Source organism: Barbatula barbatula, assembly GCF_947034865.1.
Source record: "Barbatula barbatula genome assembly, chromosome: 14".
In the NCBI taxonomy this organism is placed as follows: Eukaryota; Metazoa; Chordata; class Actinopteri; order Cypriniformes; family Nemacheilidae; genus Barbatula; species Barbatula barbatula.
In genome coordinates, this window is record NC_136777.1 from 7,511,895 (window position 1) to 7,536,308 (window position 24,414).

Genomic DNA, 24,414 nt, shown 5'->3' on the forward strand with positions numbered 1-24,414 from the left:
TTTGCATTTAAACTGAACTTGTAAACAATTGACTATTTCTACATATAAGTAACATCTTTTGGAAAGGCTGTTGGTGCCATTGGTAGTAAATAGGCAACACAATATGCATGCTGTCAGAACAGAGTGGAAAGTGGACAATAACATTAAATTATTATAAAGTTTATAGGAATTCTTACACTGTATAAAGGATGTATAATATAGAAATGGATATCAAGTGGCTGAACTCAAACCTTTGACTGGAAGAATAGCATAAAGTATTTTATGATCAAACTAAATGTAACTAATTGTTAATGTGCTCCAGAACTGCAACAATTAATTGATACAAAACATATATACAGTAATATTAGCAAACACACTATTAACATTTTTTAGAGTACCATATATAACTGAATGATTTTTATGCTAAGGTCAACTATATACAAAGAAACGTGTGTGTGTGTGTGTGAAGCTACGGGAGAAGCCGCGCATATACTGCTTCCCTTTTTCGCTAGCCTGCTGTTTGATTGAGAGGTCAGGTTGATCTGGGCCCAGCTCTTTCACCCGAACTTTCTCCGACAAAGTTCTCCACTCAAACGGATCTTGGAGGAGAGATTTCACCGAGTTAGGGTTGGGTCTTGGAGGAGTAACGTCCGCGCTCGCCATTGTCGTTTAGTAAAAATGGCGCCCCTAGAGCCCAGTCCTTATTTTATCAGGGCTTGGGGCGATAAAATGATCGCCCTTCTTGGATTCTATTTAAGAACGCTGATTGGCTAAATTTTATGTCATACATTCATATCTTAAATTAGCAATTGGCTTAACTGCTACATAGACCCGCCTCCTTGGGGCGCTTTCTCTATCGCCCCAGAGCTGATGAAGCGGTCAGACAGGCAGAGGAAAGGTTGCAAATATGATTTTGTATCATATTTTACATGTATTACTGGGTGCATTCCATATTTAAAACACACAAATATTGACATACTGATGTTTTTCTCATTATTATTACTATTTTTGTTTTAAATTTTTTTTTTTGTGGCTTAAGGGGGGCGGCGCCCTAGCGCCCTCTATTGGCCGGCCGCCACTGTTGCCTACTTTGTACGTATTAAGCGTTTTTGCGTCGCATAAAATTGCACATTGCCCTCCGGAATTTGCAATCGGGTTCCTGGCGTTTATTCGCGATCTGGAGTTTCGAGGACCCGTCACGCTCCACCCGCAGTATGCTACATGTGCCTCCCTTGATGAGAAGCGTCTATCGCATTAAAAACTAGTTTAAGCAGCATTTTGCTAGTTTTTGTAATATTGTCCATCTAATTTTTATGATCTAGAGAGACTAAGTGGAATTATTTGCACTTATACAATTTATTTGTCAGGATCATCACACCAACTACTATGAACTAGCAAAAGGTTACAATTGTGGGTAAAAGTATTTCTCTTAATATTTTTTTGCTTAAAATGCATTAAATTTGACTAAATTGCAGATTGTAAATGTTAATAAATCAAGTCATTCAAAGCGTTGTATGGTTTCGACTGCACTTCTGCATTGTAAAAAGTTGTTGGTTCGACTTAAAAAGTTACCTGGTTGCTTGAAACTTTAAAATATTAGTCGATTGAGAAATTCATTGAACGAAGTTGAATTAACTTAGTCAACCATTTTAATATGAACCAACAACAAAACAACAAATTTTTTATGCTTACATAAATACGTGTACTATTTTTTCATCGTTTTTATTTCCACATATCAAAATACATCTCTCATACAAATCTGCACAAACAATTATGCATGTTTGGTTAAATCCAACAGTGTTTATGTTAAAAAGACGGGTCTCCAAATGTACATAAATGTGCCAAAATATGTTGTATATCAGTACAAAACATGGTGTTGTTTAAACATGTTTTATAGTAGTAATACTAGTACACGTAAAATACCAGAACACCAATACGTATAGGTACAAAATATTTAAAATCTCATAAATAATTTTGGTATGAATCTCTTAACATACATATTTACAGTTGCTTCTCAACAAAGAGTATTTGGGCATATACTGTTCCTGTGCAGTTTGTGTTGGACTCGAGCTGTGGGCATCCGGTGGAATCTGTTTTCAGCTCCGGCTTTGGTTTTACCAGCTCTAGTTCTGCATAGGTCAGGCTGTCGTCTGCCACCCTTGACTTAAGAATGACAAGAGAACAGGGCGTTTTAATATTTGTCTGCAGTATGTGGTCTGTAAACGGAGTTTGATATTCGCTGGGGAATGTGGCGTCCGAACAACTTGAAATTATAGGAGTAATTTTAGGATTGTTCCTAGACTGTCTCAAGCAAGTCTCTGGTTGACCCACATTTCTGTCTGTTCCTAGCACATAGCCATCATATTGTATGTCCTCAGAAGACTCGAAAAACAGCGCATTGTAAAATTGGAACTACTTTAAAGGTGCTTTTTCCTAATTTTTGTAAATTGACAACCATGGTCACCATTTTAATTGTGCAGATTGATGTACATCCGGACTATCCACCATCCCTTTAATCTTCATATATTTAATATTCATTTATTGTAAACACATTTAAATAGCGCTACTGAAGTGTTCAGTTTGAACAATCAGATTACAAACGGATTTCACAACACTGGATCATAAAATGTTTTCTTTCTTTTGTTTTAACTGCTTTTCTGCATTTCTGAGATGATTTCCCTGGAAACTAATCTAATAAGAATCAAGCACGCTAAATAAATAATCATGCTTTAGAAAGCAATAAACGTAAATAAAATTATAACACCCATAAATGGTAGAAGGTATAGCAGTAATATTGGCAAACATAAAGCTCAGTGAGAAAGCCACATTATTTCCCTCTTGCGTGTTTCTAGCCCGTGGAAATTCAATTGAGAAGGTAAAGAAAGTGCATTGTAAGATGCAAATATGATAAAAGTATGAATAAAGTTAATATGAGCATAACAACGGAAACAAAATTAATTATTGAAACGAGAAAAATAGCAAGATATACTGTATGTTTAGAACAATAATGAAACCATATCAACATCATTTAATCTTTCTAATTTGTTTAAGCAAGAAACAAAATAATGTTTTTATGCAAAATGAGTACAAGAGAGCAGTCATACCATGTGAGTTTTTTTATGTTGTGGCTTTAAAAGTTTTGTTCTACGTGGTTTCCTTGGTACAGGTGCTAGAAAACAGACCAAAGATACATGATAGCCTACTATCAAATTATAGTATCTATAAAATATTTGATATGCTTTCAAGGTTTTAATCTTCTTATCCAATCCAAAGTTTAGTTACCTTTCGCTGGTATCTGTGGTGCTGATACGGGTGTAGTAGTGTAGTGTAGTGAAGTGATGTCTCTGAACTCTGGTTTGTGTCTTTTCTCCTTTCTGTGCATCGCAGGGGAGGCGCTGGCCACACTGGTTACTGTTTCTCCAGAGCTGGATATATTAAACAAAGATCATTTGTGATCACGTGCAGTCACATATAACTCACAACAGTGTTAAATCATAATGTACACAAAAGGTTTACCTATTTTCTGGGCACTTTACTAGGTAATAACTGGCTGGAAGGAGAATCAAATATGCAAAACAAAACAAACAAACATCAGCATGTCACACAATTTGAATAATTTATAGAAATAATTCGGTGTACAGTCTGTAGGATTAACGCTCACCTTGTAGTCTTCGTTTTTGCTGCAGATGCTGACATGTGATAGTCATGGCAAAAACAAATATACAAACGAGTCCAATGGAACAGATGAGCACCGTACACAAGTATAAATCTGAGAGAGGGAACATAACAACAGAACTTCATGAAACACCTGCAGTAAACATTCCTTACAAGTCATTTTTAAGTATGTTTAGTCCCAAATACTTTCTGCCTATTAACCCGTTCTTTAATAATGTGGAAATTCTGTGAAGTGTTATGAGATGAGAAAGATTTTTTTATTCCAATAAAACCTTCAGCCGAGCAGATCAGAGAAATAAGGCAAACACTGGGAGAACAATTCGTTTTACACGGATTGGTTTATACTGGTTGAATTTGGTCTTAAGGAGGATATGTTACACACTCGCCAAAAGCTGTCTAACAATCAAAACCCAGACTGCAATGAACCACATCTAAACTATATTGAGGTAGAATCATACCTTCAAACATACGCCATATGACATCAGTTGTTCTTGTGCTTGGTAAATGATGTACTGAAAACAAAAGAGACAGAAAAAAATGTAATGCCATTTTATAATAATTCATTTAAGCAGTACCATATGTGTTATAAATAATAATGTACACACATATTGATAGGATCAAACGGGAAATATACTAAATGATATTTATTTATTTTAACATATTGCATACATTTGGCTGGTGGCTGAAGTTGTATTCTGTGCAGGGCTGTGCTTGATGAGGCTTCAATAAGACCAAGCAAGGACGTTGTGTTAAAGAGGAAGTTATGTCAAAGGCCTCTGAAAATACTTAACCTTTCACCCTGACAAATGAGGGTTTCATAATTCTACATCACAAAAGCTTTTTTTATTTAAGGAAATTGTTGCGTTAATTTCTTCAAAACCGTTTTATTTTTATAAATAAAAAACGTTTTTTTAAATAATTTAAAAGCTACATTTAGCATTATAAGTCAATTGAACTTAATTATATTGAATTGATTAAAAAGTAAGTTGTTATATATAACTAGATTTTTTTATTTACTTTTAAGGAAGTTTTTCTTATTTCATGTTAAGCATTTATTACTACATTTTAAAATCAAAAGTTGAATCTGCTGATGCAGAGTAAAATCCATTTGCCATTAACTAACATTAACAAATATTTATAAATGCTGAAAAACAAACATTTAAAAAACGTATTAGTTTAAAAACAAACATGTTAGATAATGCATTCAATGCAAATAAAGTATCGCTAATATTATAAAATGTTATTAAAATCCACATTACTGTAAGTATATAAAATGTGTATTTATAATGTTCATATACAAACAACACAAGCATCCGTCAACATCACAATAAAGTATTAATTCTCAGTTTTTTCACCCATCTCTCTATCTTCTGGACCCTATAGGTGTTCGTCTCTGTTCATGTGTACTTCATTAGTGCTTTAAATGCCGACTAGAGGAGCTTGAGGCCACGACTGTGTCCACAGCAGGTATAGAGTTACACATCTGATCTACATTTTCTGTTTGAAGTTAAAGGCGTTCTATAAAAGCCCTGCTAAACTGAAAGCTTCAGCACATTTTCAGATCTGCAGCAGGACTGCAGAAGCATTGTGCAATAATGCTGGAGAAGAAAGTGCACAATAAATCTTATGGCAAATGCAGGCGGGTGGAGTTTGAGAAGGGATTCGTGTACAGTATGTTTGAGTGCTGCTTTTGTTTTGGAAAAACATGAAGTCATTTGCTGGCTGACCTCGTGGTTGTAGAGATGGTTGAAGTGGTTAACCCTGCTCTGTGGTCTTGATTTGCTTTGTGTTTATAGCTTATTTCAGCTTGTTGACATTGTTTTGTTGTATCTTTGCGAGACAAATTTCCCAGTCTGAATAAACCTACGACCTCTGTTTCCTTATTGCTTCTTGTTGGTTTCCACTCTCACTTTACAGCATCTATCTCCTCTTTAGACACACTTCTTGCAAACTGAATTTTACTTTCATCCTTTTGAATATAGTTTTTATGATCAGCTAAAAATCTTTTTTAGTCAAATGGACTAAATGAGCTACATCATTTCTGGTTTAAACTCTGCAGCGCTACGTTTAGTGGACGTAACAAATACTTCTTTGTTCTCTTTATTCTTGAGAGCATCAGACTTTTGCCGTTCGTTTATCAGGCCAATGTATAATCCAATGGATTCAGACACATTTGGGATCTCTCACTGTCCGCACATCACAGGAAAGCTCACAGTTCAGCCAGAGTAAATGTTTTCAATTGTATTCTTGCCAAGTTGCTTACTCTGTCCCCCGGCATGTCCAGTTACTCTTGTTAACAGCCTCATGGTCTGTTTGTGTTGGCACAAAAAACATTTATAGTAAAAATGATGTGCACACAATCTTAAAAATTAAGGTGCTTCACAATGCCAAATAAGAACCTTTTTTCTGTCCACATGGTTCCATAAAGAACCTTTAACATCTGAAAAACCTTTCTGTGTCACAAAAAGGTTCTTTGTAGTTCTTCAGATTATAAAAAGAGGTAAGAAAGAGAAGGTTCCTAAAAGAACCATTGACTGAGTGGTTCGATGTGAACCCCAAAAAGGTTCTTCTATGGCATCACTATAAGCACCCTTATTTTTAAGAGTGTATGTGAAGGGTGGAACTGGGAGACTTACTGCATCAAACTACAACGTGAAAAATACGAGTTTATGCTTCATTCTCGCATCGATTAGTTTCAGTTTAATTGACCATTTTGATTCTGGCTTTAGGCAGTTGGCATTTATTTATGTTAACATCTCAATCTGACAGTGACTCTTTTGTGATGTTCTGAAAAGGCAGACCATCCCCTCAGTGAAAGAGGTTTAGAAATATCAAACAATGAATTGGAATTGACCCTGTGCTGGGTGAACTGAAGGATTAGTGAACTGAAGGAAACAGCTGTTGTGTGGTTAGCCCTGACCGTGGCAAGACATTATTCTTTCACCCCATCCAATTCCACCACAATGATCACTGGCGCAAGCGAAGAGGACCTGAATTTAACATTGCATTTTACAATCCGACACTCTGTATTGATGACAAACTTTCAACAGCATGTTTCATAAAAAAAAAAATTATTCTATCTCGTAGGGATAGTTCACCTAAAAATAAAGTCTGGTTATTTATTCACCCTCATGTCATTCCAATCCTGGATTACTTTTTTCTTCTTCTGCAGAACACAAAGGAAGATATTTTGAAGTACGTTGATAACCAAACAACACCATTGTATGGATATAAAACAACTAAGAGATTTCTCAGAATATCTTATTTTGTGTTTCACAGAAGAAAAAGAGTCATATACAGCAGTGGGTCTCAAACTGGGGGTCCCAAGATGGATCCAGGGGGGCACAGATTTTGTGGCATTTTATGAAATTTATTATAGGTTTATGCAACCAAACACCAGAAAAATAAGACCACCAACCACAAAGCCATGATGTTCCAGCATTGAATAACTGAATAACTTTTTTGTTTATTTAAAATTCTAAGTTTGAGGCTTTGTTTAGGGGGCCGCAAAGCAATGCACTCTACACATAGCGGGTCTTACAACTAAAAACTGAACAGGATTTGAAGCACATCATAAATAAAGGATAACAGAGTTATTTTGTGTAAGCTTTGACTATATCTTTTTCATATATTGATTAAAATAATCACCACGGTTACCTCGTAATTCCACACTCCCCGTTCCATTTGCAGAGACCCTCCATTTGTTTCTGTGCTTCCGTATTTCCTGCACTTTGCACGTGTAGTTGCCTCCATCCTCTGTGGTCACATTCAAGATCATCAGACGGAAGATCTTGCCATCCATCTCCTCCCAAAGAAGAAATTTGGTCTGAGGAAAGCGTTTGCTGTAGTTGCCGTAATACTTGGCTTTCTTCATGCCCATCCGGACCACGAGTTGTTCGTCTTCAGGGGTGGGCAGGTAGAGCCAGCGGAGCACCAGCAGACTGCTGCTTCTCTTCTTTTGAGATACCAAACAGGACAGCGTGATGTTGTTTCCTTCCATACACATGCTGACAGGCCCAGGGGTGATGGTCACATTTAAAGCAGTGGTCAGCTCTGGAAAAACATGGATTTGAAGGAATTATGGAAAAGTACTATCTGGTGAAGAAATGTACAGTAAATACAGATATAATAGATAGATATGATTCTGGGATATCCATGTGTAATATGGTATTATTATAATTAATACAATTTTAATTAATAAATAAACTACTAAATAGTTCTGTTATTTGCAAAAATATATCAGACAAAAAATAAAAACATATAATGGGATTTTTTTTAAATCTTCTATTGAGGACATTCTGTCTGAGCTCTTGAATATAAGGTATTATTTTTCTAAGCAACAAAAAAAAGTTGTTTTCTTTTGAGCGTCGTTGTAGATTTTCTTCTTTCTGGCCTAAACCATGACCCCTAAAGGGTGTAAAATATCTGGATGCATCTGGGCTCAATATGCCCCGACAAACAGAAACTACAGGTGGAAAACATTTGTCTGCCTTCTCGAACCACAGCTGGAGCAGGGAACACGACAGGAAGATTGTATCCAGCTGTTGAAAGCTTTTGTCGTGTTTATGTTTTGTCCCACGGGGGCTCAGACGGGCTCTTTCAGTGCAGAAACCACATCACAAGAGTTCAAAGATTTAAACATAAACACAAAACCCCCGAAATAATAATGCAGAATCGAATGTGATGTCTCGAATCTGATACTCCAAAAACTCAAAATGCAGACTGATATAATATACAATATATGTTTTTGCACTGAACAAAATGTAATTTAGGTTTAAAAGAAAGACATTTTATTTATCTTGCATGCAAGATTAGTTATGCACATAAATTTAGCAGTTCCATATAACAAACCTTGACTTTAAGTAGACGTCTCAACAACTTTCTGGCTCACCATTACCTCATCCTCTAGCCCCCTCCTCCCCTAACAGGTAATTTTTTTCCTGTTTGCATATATTACAGATAAACATATAAAGTCTTACCTCCAATAAGAGCCCTAGTCAGGAGAACTATCACAACAGTGGAGAGATTCATTCTGTCGACTCGGAGGCTCCATAAACCCAACTAAACGTCAAGAAAAGCAAGAGTGGCTGGGATTTTCTCTCTCTTTCTCTCTCTGTGTGTAATATGAAACAGTGCATGCTCTGTTCCCGGTTAGAAACACCCCTCTCTCTCAATCTCTCTTTTTCTCTCTGTCCTGTAATCGCTCCCCCTGCCAGTGAAAAGTACGTAGGAAATGTCATTTCCTGAGAGAACCTTTGGAAGCAGCACAAATTTCCAGCTGGACCTACAGAATACGAAAGTAGGAACAGCGGTCAAGTCAGCTTTGATAACAAATGCAGACAGTGGTCTGTCTTTTCACAAAGTCTCTCTGTTCCAGGAACCCTTAGCACACAAGCTATTTTTAAGTCACTGTGGGTTGAAGAAAGGTTTGGAAGTGAAAATCGTTTTTTGTTTGTAAAATTTGATTTGTTATTTGTTTATATTCTGCATTTGAATGACATGAATGGAGCAAACAGAGAAAACACTTTTTAAAAATCATATAGTGACGATACTCCGTTAAGAAGAAAAAACACATATCTTCAACCACATATTTCAAGTCTAAAGTCATTCAATAGTTTTGTGTTAGACAGACCAACATTGAAGCTATTGTTTATTTACAGTACAATTTTCCACTGTCAGATTATTTATTCGGTGAGTTAAACTCAATCAACCGGTTCACTGAAAAGAACATTTGTTTACAAATCAAACTCATGCAGAACTCAAATCCATCTCACTAAAGGTCAAAATATTTTTCAACAGAAAGAAATAAAAATAGCCTACATGCAGGCTTGGAGTTGCAGTTAACAAATGACAGAATCCTTTGGTAATTCTGGAGTTGTGATGTTTTTTTTATGTCTTCAGCACATACGACTGTTCACTCTTAGCGGTTTGAAGCATATAATGGTTTATTGGGCAGAGTAATGTGCTGAGCTGGTGGTTTGTCTGACTGAGGGCTGTTTCCAAGAGGAGTTGAATTACAAAATGTGCTTATATATAGAAACTATAGACTATAAAACCTGTGCCAATGAGATGCTTTAGCCTTTGTCTGTAACTTGGTATTGTTGGAATGCATGAAAGATTAATTAAAGCAATAGTTCAGCCAAAAATGAAAATTCTGTCATCAGTTACTTGTCATTTACTAATGGTTAGAGACTCGGACTTGTAACACAAACGTTGCCGGTTCGAGCCTCAGTACCAGGAGGCATTATAGGTGGGGGGAGTGAATGATCAGCGCTCTCCTCCATCTTCAATACCACGGCTGAGGTGAGACCCTTGAGCAAGGCACCGTTCCCCCTAACTGCTCCCCAGGCGTGAGTGTTCACGGTGTGTGTTACTCACTGCTGTGTGTGTGCACTTGAATGGGTTAAATTCAGAGCACAAATTCCGAGAACGGAACATCGTACTTGGCCTCACGTCACGTCATTTCAAACCTGTAATCTTTTTCTACTTATGCGGAACACAAAATAAGATATTTTGAAGAATGTTGGTAATCGAACAACAGCGGTACCCATTTACTTGGTTTTATGTCTGAAAGATCTGATCAGATCCAAATGATCTATCAGATCTATCAAATGGAGTTTTCGGCAGTATGGTATCATTTGGATCAGATCTATCATGTCGATACAATAGAAGTCATTGGGTCCCGCCATTGTTCAGTTACCAACATTCTTCTAAATATGTTTTTTGTATTCTGTATAACAATGACAGCCATACAGGTTTGAAATGACAAGAGGGGAATAATGATTAAATAATTTTTAGGTGAACTATCACTTCAAATGAAGATACATATGGAACTATTGGAACAGTCAGCTGTTACATAAATTGAGATAATTGCCAATTTTACAGCTCGTTGGTCACATGGTTAGTCTCAGCTTTTCATACCTAAAACAACATAAAGCTTATGTTTAAGTTTGTATAGCTTATGGTTATGTATGCGTATTTTGTTCAGAATTTGTGTTTGTCTCAAACCAATCAGAAAAGAAAAAGAAACAGAACTGTATTTCATATCAAATTCAAAATTACTTTTGTATAAAAATGTATGGGGCATTCATCACTCAGATCAAATTACTCATACTGTGCCATACAATACATACTGCAGAAATAGTGAGGTTGTAACAGTGCTATACTATTTATGCTATAGCATGGCCTTTATAATACCTTATGAATTTTTCAAACACTCAACTTTTTAGTTTTCTAAGTTTCTCTTTTAAGTGTACTGTTTTTGTTTTCATCTTTTCTAATGAAGCAGTTAATTGTGCCAGAGAAACTCAATTCATTGTCAAATAATCATATGCAACATTCATCCCTGCTATCAGGGCTCTACACTGACTCCATGTGGCTACAACACAGAAAGTGCCAACGTCAGCTCCAATGGAACAAACCTTTGAAAACTAAACTATGCATTTGCCAATATGAAATAAATGTTATTGGTATCTACATAGCCTTTTATTTGTGTTATTAATAGTCTGGAAGCTTATATTATGGATGACATTTGTATTTATGTTAAGATGCAGTTGCTCAGGACATGTGTGTAAACAGATACGGTATGTGTCTCTATGTGTGCATGCACAATGTGGGTAACAGGTTATCATGTATTATACATGAGTTACACTGATATGTACTGTAGATAACATAAGATGCACTGATCCTTTCACTTATTCAATTACAGTTTAAGACATTGGCCACCCGCAGATCTGACTCCTGCAGCGAAATCATGCATTTCATATCAGCGTAGATTAAAAGAGCTCATGGAGAGAAGCTCTCAGTCAATCAGTAAGAGGCTTGTTAATGTAATACACCAGTCAGCGGGAGAGACGGCACAGTAATACTGTACAGGCATTGCATCAACCATATCTTAAAGGGGCAGTTTACCCCCAAAATAAACATTTGGTCATCGTTTATTTACAAGGCAACTGTATATTTTTCATGTATAAAAAATTAATTTACAGAATATTCAGAGATAAAATTATATAAAGAAAACATGTTGATTTTAATATAAAATAAATAACTCAAGTAATATTTATAAAATATTTTCTGTGTATTAAATTAATAAAATAATATTTATCTCCCCAGATTTTGTTTATTCTCTACCCAATTTTGGAATATTAGAGAAACATTTTCAATTCAATTAAAACACATTAACATAACATATAAACATATTATTAGCGCTCTGATGGAGCTCCCCTGGTGTCCACAGACCCCAGTTGTTAGTTAACAGCCCAGATCCTGCACACATAAGAACTTCTGAGTCCAGTCTCTCTACTGGTATGGTCAGTGTATCTCAGAGTCGGAGTTGAGGATCAGGGGAAATCAAAGCAAATGCTCTCTCATATCTCTGGTATATGTACCATCTCTTGAGGGGACTCTTGTTAAATTCATTTGGGCCACTCGCAAGAAACAAAGCAACGCAAAGACATCCTTCTGTTAAATCACTTGCTCGGTTTGTTTGTTTATTGGCTCTGCCATCACTGCAAATTATTCGCAGTTAATTGGTTTTATAATTATACCATTGGATATGGGGAGGACAGCATTGTGGCACTCTAAAAAAGACCCGGCATAAAATTCTGACTATTTAATGACCTTGATTATTTACATTTAATAGCCTGTTGACTTCCCCCAACCTCACACTATTAGTAAACCAGTATCAGTCAACTATAATGTACATTTCTGTCAATATAACTACTCAGAATTAATTATTTCAACACTCAATGCTAGTTTGACACAACATAGGATTTTTTTTTATTTTAACAATGGTTCTTAGATTAGAACCAGTAAAAATCAGACCCAGTGAATGAGTATTTTTAAAAAGGCTTATAATTGAACTGAAATAAGATTAAAAAGACAGTTAGGAATTCATCATAGTTCATTTTCTTCTAAAAGCACAATAACCAAGAAGATCTATTGACATTTTAATTCCAATGACTGTGAAGTTTTAATAAAAAGAGACAAAGCAAGCCCCTCAGGAGGGAGTAATTTAGCTCAAGCTTTATTCAGATGGAGGCGGTGCCTGATTAAGTCATAGACCAGCTAATATCCCTGACACAATCAATATCCCAGAACATTACAGTCACCATAAGAAGGGCTATGCGTTATTTTCTCTCGGTGGCATTTTGTAAATGAGGCGGGGAGCAGTGACATAACTCTAATATTTGATAGCTTAAATACTCTCAGTTCCACTGTGATAATTACACAGACGATACAAACACACAACAGCCTCTGCAGGAACCTGCCAGCACACTGTCACTTAAATCTCAACTGATTCTAAGACCTTCATAAGGATGATCTTCTACAGAATTCATTTCATTAGCATTACGTGGATTTAAAGCAATGAAGCTTTTTAAAGCTTTCCCAGACAGATCTTAGATTTAACCTTAGTTAAATTAGGACATTTTTACATTTGTTTACTGGTATGCATCTTTAGACAAATCAAAGATATTTTGTAGATAATGTCAGTGGTTTTTGTTTTCGTGTAAGACAGCTCAAACATGCATTTAACTTAAGCCATGTTTGAGCTCTATAGTGAGTCTTACTTTTCTCGGAAGGCCGCATTCCAAAAGTATAAAACTGAATGTTCATCCAGTACGCTGGGTGGCGGCATTCAGCTTTAAACTCGGTGCTTCAGTACGTTTTACCGAAGAAGACGTTTAGACTTAAAAATAAAATGCCGAATCTTTTGACTTTCAACCTGCGTTTCAAATTGGCCATTATAACAGTGGCGTGAAAGTGTATATTTTAGTTATGTGAAAACTGTTAAATTATCTGCAGAGATTACCGGTCATTTTAATGTTAACACTAGGCGAATAGTCTATATTGCTCAATGTGTACCCATTCATATGGGCTAAGCCCTTTTATGTCTACAACGTCCCACTGTTGGGATATAAAGAAATAATATAAGTAATATTTTTTACAAACTTGTTATGGCTGTTCTCGTGATGTCTGTGCCATATAGTAACTTGGTGCAGCGGTCCCAGCGGCTGGCGCTCGTCAATGTCAGAAAGATGACCAATCAAATGAGAAAGACAGAGTTTACGCAACTCCAGCCAATGAAATTACAGAGGCCAAGCAGAATGTCAGCCAATCAGAATGAAGAATACCGAACTTCAGCCAATCGGCAGGCGGGCGCGTAACGGAATATGTAAAATAGGACCAGGCTTTCCTTAGAGAAGAGAAAGAGCCGCTTGAGTAGTGTTATCAGAGAATGTAAACATTGAACTATACTAAGCGCTTATGACTTTCACTGTGTGTGTGTGTGTGTTATGACTGTGTGTGTGTGTGTGTGTGTATGAAAATATAACCAAAGCTTCAAAAACAGCCAAAGAAATTGGTCGCTCTAAACTTTACATATGCATGAAATATATTAGTGTTTTTTCGCGTATTCATTTTCTTATAGACATGCTCATATGTTGGTGTTTTGATATATTTTAAAATATATGATGTAAATGATTATTATTTGGTACTGGAAAAAATCAGAGATACGTCGGCACGCCAGTTGCCGAGGCACCCACTTTGGGAACCACTGACCTAGTGTATTATGACACCAAACAGTGTAACTTGGAAAAGTATTCCCAAACACTCTCCCCTTCTACTATTGGTCTGAAAAAATACGGCATTCAAGGCACACATTCAAATCCATGCAAAGCGAACAATCTTCTCCTGACCACTACATATGGAAAGCAAATATATTTATATAACCAGTAAGAAAAAAAAATATATATATATAATTACGTATTAATTATCAATATGACATCAAGTAAATAGATGAAAATATTAAGTAATGTTTGGACAGTTACATACAAAGCTTTCAAGTAGGGCTGTCAAACAATTAAATCACAATTATTATTAGGTTTACATAATATATGTCTGTGTACTGTCATATTAATTTTGTATTCATACAAACATACACATACATGTATTTATTTATATTTACTAATAATTAAAATGATATATTTATGTTTATAACTTTTTTATTATATTTACATTTATGCATTTGGCAGACGCTTTAAGCGACTTACATTGCATTTTCCTATACATTTGTTTCTAAGTATGCGCAATCCCCTGGGATCGAACCCACAATGATTGTTAACACCATGCTCTTACTACTGAGCTACAGGAAAGCAAAATGAATATGCACAGTACACAGACACAGACACTTATTATTATGTAATCAAAAACTTTTATTCTGGATGTGATTAATCGTTTGACTGACTTTGACTTTAGAGCTTTGTTTTTAGTGTGTAGTTTTAAAGTAACCAAGAACATGCACTGTCTGGGATGTTAACATACAAATGGCCTTTTCTCTGCATACAAAACTGCAAAAGTATTTTAACATCATTGAAATGACACACTTCATGTTTAACATGATTCTTTTGTTTAAAAGAAAATCCAAGGCTTTGTAGCTTCAAATGACTGAAGTGAATGGAGCTTGATTTTATAAATGATTTTAAAAATTTAAATTTGCCTTGGTAAGAACGGATTCTTGGCAACAACTTTGCATTTGCGGCTGTGTAATAATAATCCAAGAGTATATTAAAATAAAACCGTTATCTTGTTCCTGATAAAGCATTAAGAAATATTTGACAATTAGAATCTCCGTAATTGCAGTATGATCCCATAAATGTCAGTAGGAGAGATTCACAGGGGGAATTACCAGTGCTGGGAAGAGACCCTTCAAACCTGATGTGGGGTTCAGCACCTATCTGATCTCTTAAAACCAGACATGTAATATAATCACAGCTTTTACAAGAGTGCTCGGGCCTCTCAGCTTTTGGGGGACCTCTTCAAACTACACAGGGTCTACAAAACAATATTTGGCAACATGCTAAAGTATGTATATAAGCAACAATTTTTTTTAAATTTAAATTTAGACTTTAGTGTCTTCTCTAAAGTTAGAAAAAGACACATAGGTTTCGTTGAGGGTAATGAACAGAGGTATGCTTTGCTCAGTTTTAACTTGTGCTATAAACTACAGCTGAAAGTCTGGTGGTGAGGCAGAGGTCAATCTGCCCAGAGGGTGAGAGAGGCTCTAATGGCTCTGACAGAAGCTTAGCAACAGAGCTCTAAAGTAGAGCGAGGGCGGCCCTGTCACATTTGTGATTGTCGATCACCTTTACACACCAAACTCTCTCCTGCAGCCAAGACTCCTGGGAAAGAGTTTGCTGCATCCATGTCCTATTATAGCATTGCCCGGCTGCAGAGTTAAGACTGGCATGAGACAGCTCCACATCAAGGAAAATGAAAAGAGCTAGTTTAAAGAATTATTATTTATTGCTGCTTATTTAGATAATTGTAAACAGAGATATGTAGTTTATAAAAAAGTTTTGGTGTTATAAGAGCTTTAATAACTGATACACGAGGGTGACAGCAAAAGTTTTTAAATAAAGCGTCATAAACATTATGTGGGACATAATGTACACAAAAATGATAAAGACAATATTTGATATATTTATTAACTCTTAAAATCCCAAGGAGTGTTTCGATGTCAGCTGTTGACAAGGCTCAGGAATGTCTCATCTAAACTAAGTGGCTGAAGCAACAAGCTATTTTTACTCTAGGCACATGTTCATCTGGTTAGATACTTGTTATCCCACACAACAACTCCACAAGAGCATATATGTTGTGGCCCAAATGGCTGGTCTTTTTAAAAATGGCATCATAAACTTCAATGATGCTCTAAGATAATATTGGCTTCTAAGGCCTGGCAGACCACAATGGAACTAGAGGCTTGTTTGTTTGGTTTTTTTCAGCAGCTTGACATTTGACACCATTCGGTTATTCCAATACATGTGCTGTCTCAAGCCATCATCTCTGCTCCATGCCACAGTAAGTCTTTGATGCTTTGATGCAGAGATCTGTGCACAAAGTGCCTTTTACTTCAACATCTTTTTACTTCCCACAAAAGCTGTTGCAGAAGCACAGCATGATTTTTTTGTAGCTGTTTGAAACATAGTATGCTACGGATAAGCAATGGCTTTATTCTGAAGCATGAGAAATACTTTCTCACCTACAAAAATGAGATATAAGAGCAAAAGGTAAGTGAGATACTTGTATTTAGAAACTTGATACTTGAGTTATTTTGATATATTTTAAGTTGCTTAGCTGGTGTGTAAAATTTCTGAAAACCTGTCAGTTTGAATTAATGAAAAATTGGAGGGGAAAGCAAAAATGTATTATTATTATGTTTATAGAAATGAGACCAAACAACGGACTATTTTGATTTTCTTATTATTTGTAGACATTAAAACCTTTAATATTTTCTATTCTACTGAAACTATGATGCCTATAAAGTTTTTATAAGATAATAAAGCATACAATATTCATAAGTATACAACATTAGCCTATATGCAATTTCCAAATCAGACCCAAACAAATGCCTTATTTTACTTCATTGCAACAATACAAATATTTATACTTTTATTTATAAGTTTAACAATTGTTTGTTATCTCATTAACAAAACAACACATTGGTTCTATCTTTAGATTTTAATTAATATTCTGTCTATCTTTGCCATTTAATAACATTTTCAACATTATTTTGTATATTATTTGACCACTTTTAGTTGCTTAATAAGCAATGCTAAGAACAAATATTGTATATAGAAGATGTTAATACATTACTATTACAGTTTACAGTTAACCAAAGTTATATTCAGAGAGATATCTACGGACTTTATTGCATCATTTTATCTACTTTTGCATTTTAAACCGAATCCACAATTATGTGGGGGAGATATTTTTAGACAAGAGAAACATTTGTCATTACATGTACTGTGTTGCATTGAGCATCATAAAAACTTTTTAAAAATACTTATTTAATCTTTGAGCTTCAATTTGTACACTTATAAAAAATGATTACTAGTATTACAATATTATCATACACCTGTGTATAACCTAAAATGTTTGATGGTATATAGGGCTTATTACCAAAGTATGACATGTATTTCTTCATAAATTAATTTATGGATATATGCAAAGGACACAAAAAACTAAACTTTATAAATAAAGTCTGATAGCCACGTGCAGGTAATTCCAGTGGGAGATTTTAGCATGCAAGTAAGTGCCACATAAGTGGAATGGGAAGCGTCTTCCTTCCTAAATATATTTCATGTGATATAGTCTTCAAGGGAAAGGTGTGTCTCAACTCACGAATGATCAGACTTAAAGGTCAAAGACTTTCAGCCAAAGACCAACATATGAGACAACGGAATCCAATACTCTGAATTTTATATTTAAATTTAAGATATTAAAATGAATCTACAAATGCAGTTTTTTACTTGAGAACCTAAACCTGCTGTAAAGTGTACGCTTATGACTACGCGTATGAACACCAAATCAGCGCCAACAGAATTACAAATGCAAAATATTTCATAATAACATACAGAAAATGTAAATAAATTTGAGCGACTGGCTTTGTCTCTGCCCAACGGATACCAATCTCCTTCTGCTTCTCTTGCAGGAAAGGAAAGCATTTGAATCACCTTTTAGAAGGTGAACTGCTTAAATGCAAGACACTCTGCGTCAGCCATCTCAGAGACTGACAGGGACAGCTGTGCCCTGTCCATGGGAGTGTGCGCTTGAAATGAACTCCCTGGAAAAGCTCCACACAGGGCGAGGAAGCATGCAGGGTCACCACAAATTCTCGGATGGCTTCAGTGACACATCCAGCAGTTGCAGCTTCATGGACGAAACGGACAGAGAAGTGAGCAACCTCACTGATCGTGCCTTCAGGAGCCTATGCATCGGAGAAGAGGCTATTTACAATGACAATGAATTCTCTTCTTCTCCTACGGAGCACCACAAGGCGTTTGCGGAGGAGCAGCAGCAGAAGATGGTTATTCAGATGTCCTCCCAGGCTGAATGTTCGTACGGCGTTCTGCAGCACGGGGAGGTGGGTGAGCAGTCTGAGAAGGCCTCGACATTCCAGCATTCCTATGTGGATGTAACCCATCAGGAGCAGGTTTCTAAAGCAGGAAGCTTGTCTTATATGAACAATGGATCCAAGGAGTTGACATGGCAGCAGAGCAGAAGCGCATCAAGGGTTTCTTCGCTGATCAAAGCATTTAGTTCGGGGGAGTGTTACCAGGACAGTGGGACTTCTGATGTTATCTTGGCAAGAGACAAGTCTAAGGATCTCGGACATGAATCATGGGACAAATCGGCTCTGTTGAGCATCCAAAGAGAGTTTTCCGAGTTCTCTTCAGGATACCATCAGAATTTCAAGTCAGGCCCCTTTCAGACCTACAGAAACCATTTTTACACATCAGATGTGGCCGCTGCTGTTGCCCAGATGGACACGAAGGTCCTTATGAAATCTCCGAAAAGTAACTTCAAGTCATTGAACTCCACAAACTGTTTTTTTCACAGTGAATTCAGCCCCTTTCAGTTATGGGAGGAGTACAACAGGGCTCCCTTCGAAAGTACGAATGCATCAGGGTTTATATCCGCTATTGACTTCCCAAGATGGTACGATTCTCCCATGTACAAAGAGCTAAAAGATACCCACAAGCTTCCAAACAACGAAAACAGGCGCTTCAATCAGAGACAAACTCAGGACGTTGCCCACAGTCAGCGCTCCAGGTCCACGGTAATCCAAAAAGCTTTTGCCATCGAAAAAAGATGCGAATCTGAGATGGCTTCAAACTGTCCACCCTGGAAGAAAGGGATTAATTTTGTAAAGAGCAAACTTCCAAGTAACCGGCCCTCCACGGTATCACCAACGTATGAGAAAACATGTAGGCCTGATTCTAGTTTGTTTGTTAATAGCAAGGTTTTATATGAGATTCAACACAAAGTAGAGAAAGTGGTCGACAGTGCAAAGCCTAGCAGCGTGACACCATTCAACATCACTCAACTTCTTACACCTGTGATTCACACTAGACAAGAAACAGAGACATCTGAAATCCTGCAATTTGCACACACTCCCTCCATCTCTGATTATTCATCTCAGGTTGAAACTGACCCAAAAAAACCTCTCTCGGATGCAAAACATCTGCGTGACAGCTACAAATCCAGAGCGTCAAGTTTGCTCTTCAACCTGAAAGACAATCGAAAACGGGTTAAAAACACATACAGTCCCACTAAATTTAAAGGGTTGGAGGTTACAGATCGAAACAAGAACCCCTTAAATTTGGAGGGACGAGAATCCAGATTTTCAGATATTCTTGCGTGCCAAGAAACTTCTCAAGATAATTTTATTGAAATGGACACATGGGCTACTGGTAACCCAAAAGAGCCAAGCTTATCACCCATCACGCCTAAAAGTGGCGTTGATGCTCTTTTACCATATGATAATTCAACAATAACTTCACCTCAAATTCAGGATGGAGACGTCAAGTTCTTCCATGGAAGTTCACAAGGTCATTTTCTCAGCACAGATCTGCTGACTAACACAGAAACTACGCAGCATGAGCTCTCATCGCACAACCTTTCAACACAGGATAAAAGCTCTCTGACTACAGAAGGTCAATTTAAAGACCTCAACATTACTGTTAGTCCTACCAGACCAGAAATAGCAAATGTGCTTCCAAAGACGCACCCACACTCTCTGCCTGCTCAGACTTCAGAGCAACAGAGACAAGACCCGAGCAATAATGCAGGTCAGAATGACCCAAAACAAAGACAGGACTTTGCAAAGAAAATGCATTTCGAGTACAGCCAAAATGAAATGGTTAAAGAAAGAAGTCAGTGGCAACAGACTGGTTCTGTAAATTCCACAGATGGGGAAACATTAATTCATGATGGCAGATGTGAAACACGGCTTTTTAGGGGAGAAATAGCAGCACTGATTGAAATGGACAAACAGAGAAAAGCTATCGCCAAGCAGTACTTGCCCACTACCAACAACAGGTATTCTGTCCGGAAGGAAACGTACATGCAAAAGGTAAATGAAGACATAAAACTCGGTCGACTTGTAAAGGAAGAAGAGAAAGAGGTTAAGGAAGGCACAATGTCATTCAGGAAAACTCCTTACAGTGATACCGCTGTACATAACAACCCATTAAACACACCAGGAGTGCCCCAAAACAACCACCAGAACAAAAGATTATCTCCACCGAAGGAGCAACGGGTCAATAGTGGCTCACAAAACTACACTGCCAAGAATGAACTTGCAAAAGAAATACAGCATTCAGAAAGAGTTGCAGAGCAATGCGCTTCTTCTAACAGCATGCCAACACAAAAGACATCTCTGTATGGACCTTCAGAAGAGAAAAAAGGTCAAAATAATGGAGAATTGTTGTCTTATCAGCAATACAGGTATGGGGCAAACAAACAGTGGCTCACGACATCTGCAAATGAAAATAGGCATATTGAAGACAATGTATGTACATCCCAGATACTGGAACCAAACGGCACCAAGGCTTATAAAATACCCAGTACGGTGTCAAATACACAACAGAGCACACAGAACACAACAACAGTGAGCCAAAACACAGATCGTGCATCAAATCCGGCTTTACGGGAAACAGATTCAGTCAAACACTCTGAACAAAACAATCCTTGTGTACTATCTAATAGAGAAGAGAGGTTGAGCATCAATGATATTCTTACCATAAGAGATATAGAGCAAGCAAGGAGAATGAGGGAAAATACTTCAGCTGGTGATCTGGCTAGATCTGAAAACCCGCAAAATCAAATGAAACCTGACACAGCTGAGGAGAAACTAACCAGAACAGAGGTGATAAAAGAGAAAGAAGCTAAGAGCAACATAGTATCAGACCATGCAGCACCTGGATATCTAAGAAAAAATGTCCCCAACCTACATGAAGGGCCAGCAAACATTAACACAGAGAGAAAATACAAACTGATGAGCAAAAACAGTGACAGGGTCACAACAAGAGCACTTTCTCACAAGGAAAGAATCCAAAGCAAACAAGAAATACTGACGTCCAGATTGAAAGCACATGCTCAAAAGGAAATATCAGCCATTAAAGAAAAGGAACTTGCCAGACAAGCCCTTCTTGCAAAAAATAAACTGAGCAAGACTATAAACAATGAAACAGCACAAGATGGTCAAGAGGTTAATTTCGCCAAGAAAGAAAGCACAGCAGACAAGCTAAACCACTTGTTTCAAGACATCACTTATTCCAGTGTAACCCAACACAAAGAACTCAACAAAACACACAATGGTCATACAGTGAATGGATCTATCCCATCAAGAGAACAGCAAGATAAAGAATCAAATTTTCAAGAAGATATTCAGATTTCAGCTTTAAATTCGAAGAGTGAATGCAAAAAACAAGATTGTGCAGCAGAAAGGAAGTATGACAAACCTCCATCTGATGATATAGAGATAACCAAAGAAGCATTTGCACAAAATGAACAACTTGGAGGTGGCACTACAGTGAAAAATACCGAAAACAACCAACCAGCCAGAGCTTCAGATAACAAGCAGTTTAGTAGAAAAAGTCCAGAAGAAATAAACCGTAAGGAGCAATTTGCCATACATAGTCCTTATGTGCACACGTCATCCATGGAGACAAAATCAAACAACACTTCCCATAAACCACCTGCACTTCACTGTGAAAAACAAACAATGCAATCGGATCACACAGGAAAGGAGCTTCCAACATATCATATTGCGAATGCTGGGGAAAGCAGTCAATGTAATTACTCTGGAAAAGCTATGTCTACATCTGATAATATCAATGATGCCAAAATGAATGACAAGTCTCCACTTACAACTGGGAATCAAAGAGAAAACTGTTTGAATAAAACTTCCGATGTACAACGTGGGTATTTGGACAGAAACGCACCCAACGCGGATGAAGCTACTGTACATCATAAAAGTGGGATTACTGCTTCAGTAGAGCGGTCTAAAAATGAACTAATTCTAAATAGCTCCGGGATTCAAGTTAGTCAACTGACATCCTCATCAAATGACATTAAGTTTAAAAATGGAAATCCACCTGCTAAACTACTAAGCGAATCTGCCGACTCAAAGCGTCAAGCCAGTAAAATAAAATCAGATGATGAGCAGATTAAAAATGGAAACTATATATATGGGTCTGGGCTTAATCCACCAACATCATCCACAGAAAATACGGTGAGAAACACTGTGAGAACAAACGAACAGTTGTCACCAAGAAATACAAAGATGGTAACGCTAGAATATTTGGTTAAAGATGCAGAAGTAGCAATAAGCAAGCACAACACAACAAGCAAAAATGACGTCAAACAAAACAAAAACTCTCCAGTTAAGGCTGTTGAAACTACACCTCCAAACAAAATGCTAGAGAGTCAGCAAGAATCAGGAATAAGTATAGAATCTTCACTACAAATGGTATCACAAAATGCAAATGAAAGTCGCCAACAAACAGATGAAAATAAAAAGACTCTGCTACCAGTTACCAAAAATAAAACACACCAGTTGAACAAATTCAACGAGGTATCAAGAGATAAAAGACTTGCAGAAAGTGCCAGCAACACAGAAAAAGACTTTGCAAGACAGATAGGAACTTCAAGTAAAGAAGAAAATGAAAGAGTCCAAGAGTCTCAAAAAGTGATATCTGAAAATACGAAAAGTCCAAGTGACTCCACACCCCAAAAACAAGCAAAAGACTCAACAGAAGAAAACACTTCCACTCAACACACAGATACAACGGTAGAGATTAAAACTCAAAATAATTATATACACCCTGTTTCCAAACAGAATGCAGATTCCACAAAAGATGAATCAAATGTTCTCACACCTAGCAAACAGGAGCCCACAGAGGAACCCATAATATTCAGTATCTGTGTGTCAAGCAAAACAGAACCCGTTTCAGATGATGAACCTATAATCTACACCATTTGTGTTTTAAGTAAAACTCACACGGATGAGCAACAAGACCCAGTAAAACGTGAAGACGAGAGATCGGTGATAAGAGCTGAAGAAGATAAAAGTGTTAAAAATGACAGAGCAGAATATGTTCACGATGCAAATGAAAGTATTGGTCAAAGAGAGACTAAAGAGTCTTCAAACATTAAGACAGAAAAAGAACATATGGTTAGAAACTGTGAGCACCCTGTGACTACGCATAAACAAGAATATTGCAAACCAAGCGAGATAGGAAGTATTGGTTCATCATATGAGGACCTCTTGGCTAAATATGGACTTCCGGTCAGAAATCATGAACATACATCAAAACATCACACAGAGGATAAGAGAGAAATAAAAGAAAAGGAGTCTGACGTTTCACCCATCGAAAATGTATCGCCACCTTCACAAGAGAAACGCTCAGGAAACATACAAGTACAGCCAGTAGAATCAAGATCAGCAAGTTTAGATCAGCAAACACAACTTTTAAAGGAGAATGAAATCAAAATCAAACAACAAGCATACAGCTTAGTAAAAGACCAGCATTATGATATCCCTTCAATTACACAGTCCGAAATGACTGAACAGCAACAGATCACAGGAAACGACAAACCAAAGCTCAGTCCTTCTCCTAGAGATGGCACACTGAAACCAAAAAATACAGCAAATGCTAAACATCTTCAAGATACTGAGAATATTGAAGTATATGGGCAAAGTAGGACAAACAGTGATGTTCAGTTGAGGGATAAACAAGTTGAAGAGCAAGGGCGGAAGACAGAGAAAGTGAAAAGATTGGAAAAGACAGAGAACATTACTGACAATGTGTGTTATTTTAGAAAGTCCCCATTGAAAACTGAGGATGTGTCACTGACAGCAAAACGACAAGCAGTCACTACTGACTCAACCAACAGAGCAAAGACTGATGAAGT

General features: G+C 37.0%; 1 protein-coding gene across 3 annotated transcripts in view; it reads right to left on the reverse strand.

The window, feature by feature from the left end:
- Positions 1-1,314: 1,314 nt before the first annotated feature.
- Positions 1,315-24,414, reverse strand: part of vstm4a (V-set and transmembrane domain containing 4a) — a 28,631-nt gene continuing 5,531 nt past the window's right edge. Inside the window, exons 1-8 of one of the 3 annotated variants that reach the window (XM_079472594.1) lie at positions 8,634-8,848; positions 7,312-7,707; positions 4,113-4,166; positions 3,641-3,748; positions 3,496-3,529; positions 3,262-3,404; positions 3,084-3,148; positions 1,315-2,142 (exon numbers count right to left, since the gene is read on the reverse strand). In XM_079472594.1, coding sequence (XP_079328720.1) covers positions 1,981-2,142; positions 3,084-3,148; positions 3,262-3,404; positions 3,496-3,529; positions 3,641-3,748; positions 4,113-4,166; positions 7,312-7,707; positions 8,634-8,685 — 1,014 coding nt within the window. In that variant the 5' untranslated portion in view covers positions 8,686-8,848 and the 3' untranslated portion in view covers positions 1,315-1,980. Of the gene's footprint in view, positions 2,143-3,083; positions 3,149-3,261; positions 3,405-3,495; positions 3,530-3,640; positions 3,749-4,112; positions 4,167-7,311; positions 7,708-8,633; positions 8,849-13,605; positions 13,715-24,414 lie in introns of those variants that run through there. The other 2 variants (XM_079472596.1, XM_079472595.1) reach the window with 2 other exon arrangements.